A 4,584-nucleotide genomic window follows, 5' to 3' on the forward strand; every position below is an offset into this window, starting at 1 on the left:
AGTCATGAAAGAGTTCTACTAACTCATGAGCCCTAAGAGTCTTTTAAATCAGACAGAAACAAAAAGTTAAATGATTCTATTTTTTCCAATCCCTGCAATCAATTATTCAATGGAAAGGAAGAAAAAGTGTTAAAGACGTTTGCATGCATAGCATTTAAAACGAAATAACTACAATTCCCACTTTGGAACTCTAGAGGGCACCAGAAATATGCCCTCCTTTGCACCACCCCTCCTCCCGGGTAACGTGAGCAGCTGCAGGAGCCCGTCGTCTGGTTGCTGAGGTTGGTATTGCAGCAGCAGGAGAGATGTCTGCAGCGGTGCAAACAGCAGCGCCCACTCCCAGCTGCCTCACCAGCCATTACCCAGGCTTCACCCCGAGGGCAGCTGCCACCCAAGGGAAAGCTCCTCCCCCTCAAAACAACGGGGATGGACAAGTCCCACGGCTGTACCCCTACAACCTGACAACGTCCTTTAAGATCAACAAATTAGGGGCGAAGGACTCACAATGGGGGTGCTTTCCTCACTTTCTGCCAAAGACGCACCAGATGGGGTTGAACGCGATTCCTGGTCCTGGGGTAAGAGGAAAAATGAAAAATGGATCAAGAACATCTAACCAGGTGGTAGAACCAAGCCCTTTCCACCAGGAGGAAGCCGAGACGAGAATAAGAGGTCAAGGAGGTTTGGCCCTTCTATTATTACTCCCCAGCCAACAATCCCCTCCTACGTAAAGTAGAGCAAAACCGCGCAAAATATATATCTGGGACCAAAACCCACGTGAAAGGCAAAATCTGGAGGGAGGAGGCTGGAGGGCACCAAGCCTGCTACTGAAAAGGGGGGGAAGGGCAGACGTTGCCTCGACGCCAGCAAGGATCCGTATTCCCTCCTAAATTTGCCCACCCAGCGTCATCCCCGTCACTCCGGGCACCAATTCGGAGGTAAGGGGTAGCTCACGTCACCGCCGGGCTGCTATCTCCCATATTTGCCCCAAGCAGTTGCCCTGGGCCCGAGACTTGCCCCCCCCCCTTGCAGTCGGCGACCGGCAGCGCTGCCTCCCCGTCCGCCATTAGAGACCCAGCCAAACAATACGTGAGGAGCGAGAGCCGCGCAGCGCAGCCCGGGGAAGGGAAGAGCGACGGAGGGGACCCGGCGGGGGAAGAGGCAGCACCCTCGCCCCGAAAAACTTGGGGACCTCGGGCTACCGCGGAGACGGTGCGAGCGCAGCCCCGAGAGCGGGAGAACCAACTGAGGCGCCCCTCCCCCCACCGCCCCACCACCACCACCCCCCCCGCAAGAAAGAAAGGAAAAATACCCCGCGACCTCCCGCCGCCCCGGCCCGGGCCGCCCCCCGGCCCCCGAGCGACCCCCGCCTCTGGCGTCCGCCTCACCCAGCCCTCCCGGCCTCTCCCTCACTCTCGCAGCCCTTCGGGCCGCACGCGAAGACGCCTGTGACATGAGCGGAGCCCGGAGCAGCCCCCGAGGCCCCGACGCGGCAGCGGCGACGGCGGCCGCGCCGCGGGGTATTAATCCCGGGTCGGTGGGAGGCTCCGGAGGCTGCCCTCACCCATCTCCGCCTCCCCAGCCGCCTCCGCCTCCGCCTCCTCCTCCCGAGGCTGCGCTGCTCCCAGCCACCCCCACTATCGGCGGACCCGGACTGGAAAGACAGCGGGGATAAGCCTCACCCGGTTCTGGCTGCGGCTCCGCGGAACGAACCTCCCCTCCCCCGGCCCACCCCCCTTCGGCAACACGCACAACTCCGCTCGGTCCAGTCCCGGGTTTAGCGCTGGTGAGGAGGAGGAGGCGGAGGAGGCGGTGGCGCGGCCGAGCCCGGGGAGGCTCCGCCCTCCGCGCCCTCATTGGCCGGCGGGGAGGGCGGGCCGGGGCGCCTCGGGCGCGCCCATTGGCCCCCTCTGCTGTCCTTCAGGACCCCCCTCGGGGGGGTGGTCCGAAGGGCTGTCCGTCAGGCGCGGGCCACGCCCCCCGGCGTTGCCGTTCCACTCCCCCCTCCGCCGGCGCTCGGCCCTCGGCCGCGTCCCCTCCCCTCCTTACCCCCGCCTCCCTCCCCGCCCCCACCCCCGGGTCCGTCAGGGTCAGGCAGCCCGAGTTACGCTGCCCGCTGCCCGCTGCCCCAGCCGCCGGCTCGCTCCCTGGGGGTCCGGGGTGCCCTCCAGGGCCCGGGACGGCCCGACACACCGGGGCCGTGGCCGCCTACCCTGACTCGGGCCTGGGCGCCCGGGCCCCTGGAGCCGCTCCCAGCGACCCTGCCTGAGGAGAGACGCGGCCTCGATGTCCTCGGCGCCCTCCCTGTCCAGTGCGTGACGCCCCCCGGGAGGGCCGCGCCCGGGCAGGGGCCGCAGCGAGGCACGGCGGGAGGTCGGGGCAGCGCGCGCAGGGGGTTCCCGCGTGCGCCGAGGGGGTGGGAGCACCTCCACCGTCGCCTCAGCCCGTGGGGAATTGTCCCCCCACCTCCCGTCACGGCTGTAGGAGGAGACGACGTCCTCCATTTTGTCGGGACTGCTGTGGGAACTTGGGACCAATTCAAAACCAAAGCCCGTGGGGCTGGGAAACTTGGCCCCGCGAAGCCCCAACTGGGCTCCGCCATTCGGCCGAGGGCACAGCCCCTGATTCCAGCGTGTGCGTCCGAGGGGCCCCTGGGGCGGGCGCCACAGGGCACACACCCAGACGCCGCTCCCCGCCTGCATCCACCAAGATGGAGGAAGCTGCGGGCTCCCCGGGAGCGGGGCTCCCGCCTGTCGGAGGGGCCGCGGCCTCCCCTCGGCGTGTCCTCCCGCGCTGCCGTCGTCCTCCTCCGCAGCCTCGTTCGGTGGCCCTCCCCAGCCTCTACCCAGCCTCCCCACGGCCTCCACCGTCTCCTGGTCCTCAACCGTGGATGGAGACTCCACTCCGCGGTCGGCCCTATCGCTTCGCCCCGCCGGGGCTGCCCGGGTGCGGGGAGTCGAGCGGAGGTGCGGGGCGTCGCGCCGGGGCCCGACGCGGGCGTGCCCGGGGCGCCACATCCACCGTGGGGCTCCTCTTTGTTCACCGTCTACACCTACGTCTTCGGCGCACGTCATGGTGCTGTACGATCTCCAAGATCCCAGCCAAGAGGGCAGGGAGGCCTCTTCCGTCTCACCCTGGCGGTGGCTGGCGGGACTGCAGCCGCCGGCGGGGGACAAATGGGGGACGAGGTAGACTTGTCACTCGCCGGGTTATCTCGCGCCGCTGCCTGTTAAAAAGTACACGTGCGATGGCACCGCGGAAAGTGCAACGCGGTGGTGACGAACCTGAGGTTTTTAATGAACTAGTCAACTTCTCGTAAAAACTGATGTCACACAGTTGTACATGACACGGAGCGTCATCTAGTAGAGATTCATTCATTCATAATCCTTCCACCTAGAACTAAATGCAATAAATATACTGCTCTTTAAGTTGAATACCCAACATGTATTTCACCCAACTTTCTCAGAATGTCATATTTATTTTTCAGTAAACATTTCTTAATTGAAAATTTTGTCAGTTTTCAATACAATATTCTTGTAAAACTGGGTAAAATATTATTGTTCCTCCAGTACTGTTTTACATTGACATTCTTTTTTTTTTTTTTAAGATTTTATTTATTTGATGAAGAGAGAATGAGCTCCAGCAGGCAGTTGGGAGGAGCGCAAAAAGAGGGAGAAGCAGATACCCCCTAAGCAGGGAGCCCTAAGCGGGGCTTGATCCCAGAACTCCCAGATCTCGACCCTAGCCAAAGGCAGATGCTCAAGGGTAGGGCCCCTTAGGGGCCATGTAGGTGCCCCTAAGGTGACATTCTTGATGTCACTATATTCACAACAGACACATCCTCTATTACCAAATGCAGGGTAACATTGTAATGATAATATGAGACCTGACACCATCCCTTTTCTGTTATCTATACCAAAGCAATAGCTCCTACTCCTTGATTTTATAGTTGGAAGGCTTCAATAGGTACTTCCCAATAAGCTCTGTCACAGACTTATTTGCTTAATTGGGTTTCCACATGTTCAGTTTGAGGAAGTTCTAGAGTGCTATCAACTTCCTGGCATTATTGCCATTTTATAACTAATAAGAATAATACAGTAGGATATATTATTCACATTTTGTATACCTTCATTTAAGTCTATTTGCCCAGGAAAATGCTCACTGGGTTGCCTGCGTAATATCAGGGAGATACCTAGTTCAGAGCTAAGAACTGGTAAAAAAAAAAAAAAAAAAAAAAAGTCATAATTAAAATTAAAATTACACTTTATTTTACGCAAAAATAATTTTAAAAATAAATATTTGGATGTTTGTAACAGCTTATTCATAATTTCCATAAAGGTATAAACAACCTGGGACACCTGGGTGGCTCAGGAGGTTGAGAGTCGGCCTTTGGCTCAGGGTGTGATCCCGAGGTTCCGGGATTGAGTCCCACATCAGGCCCCCTGAGAGGAGCCTGCTTCTCTCTCTGCTTGTGTCTCTGCCTCTCTCTCTCTGCCTCTAATGAATAAATAAATAAAATCTTTTTTAAAAAAGGTATAAACAACCCAAATGTCCATTAATTTATGAATGTATAAACCAAAGGTGATA

General features: G+C 58.4%; 1 protein-coding gene across 2 annotated transcripts; it reads right to left on the bottom strand.

Annotated features, from left to right (window-relative positions):
• Window positions 1-502: 502 nt before the first annotated feature.
• Window positions 503-3,274, bottom strand: LOC144295862 (uncharacterized). Of its 2 annotated transcripts, none has more exons than XR_013362971.1 (2): window positions 1,386-1,555; window positions 503-570 (listed from the first exon to the last, which is right to left on the bottom strand). XR_013362971.1 is itself a non-coding variant. In XM_077868453.1 (2 exons), the coding sequence occupies exons 1-2, from the start codon at window positions 3,069-3,071 to the stop codon at window positions 521-523; spliced, it is 912 nt and encodes a 303-aa protein (XP_077724579.1). In that variant the 5' UTR covers window positions 3,072-3,274; the 3' UTR covers window positions 503-520. The 2 variants fall into 2 exon arrangements, 1 of the variants encoding a protein (XP_077724579.1); XM_077868453.1 differs by lacking the exon at window positions 1,386-1,555 and adding an exon at window positions 2,210-3,274.
• Window positions 3,275-4,584: the final 1,310 nt, after the last annotated feature.

This window comes from Canis aureus, chromosome 24 (assembly GCF_053574225.1).
Source record: "Canis aureus isolate CA01 chromosome 24, VMU_Caureus_v.1.0, whole genome shotgun sequence".
Classification (NCBI taxonomy): domain Eukaryota; kingdom Metazoa; phylum Chordata; class Mammalia; order Carnivora; family Canidae; genus Canis; species Canis aureus.

Excerpts from the sequence above, each read along its gene's own strand:
- LOC144295862 (XM_077868453.1), bottom strand. The coding sequence starts at position 3,071 with ATGACGTGCGCCGAAGACGTAGGTGTAGACGGTGAACAAAGAGGAGCC. Across the intron at positions 571-2,209 it reads GCGCCCAGGCCCGAGTCAGG|GACCAGGAATCGCGTTCAAC; the intron begins GTAGGCGGCCAC and ends CTCTTACCCCAG.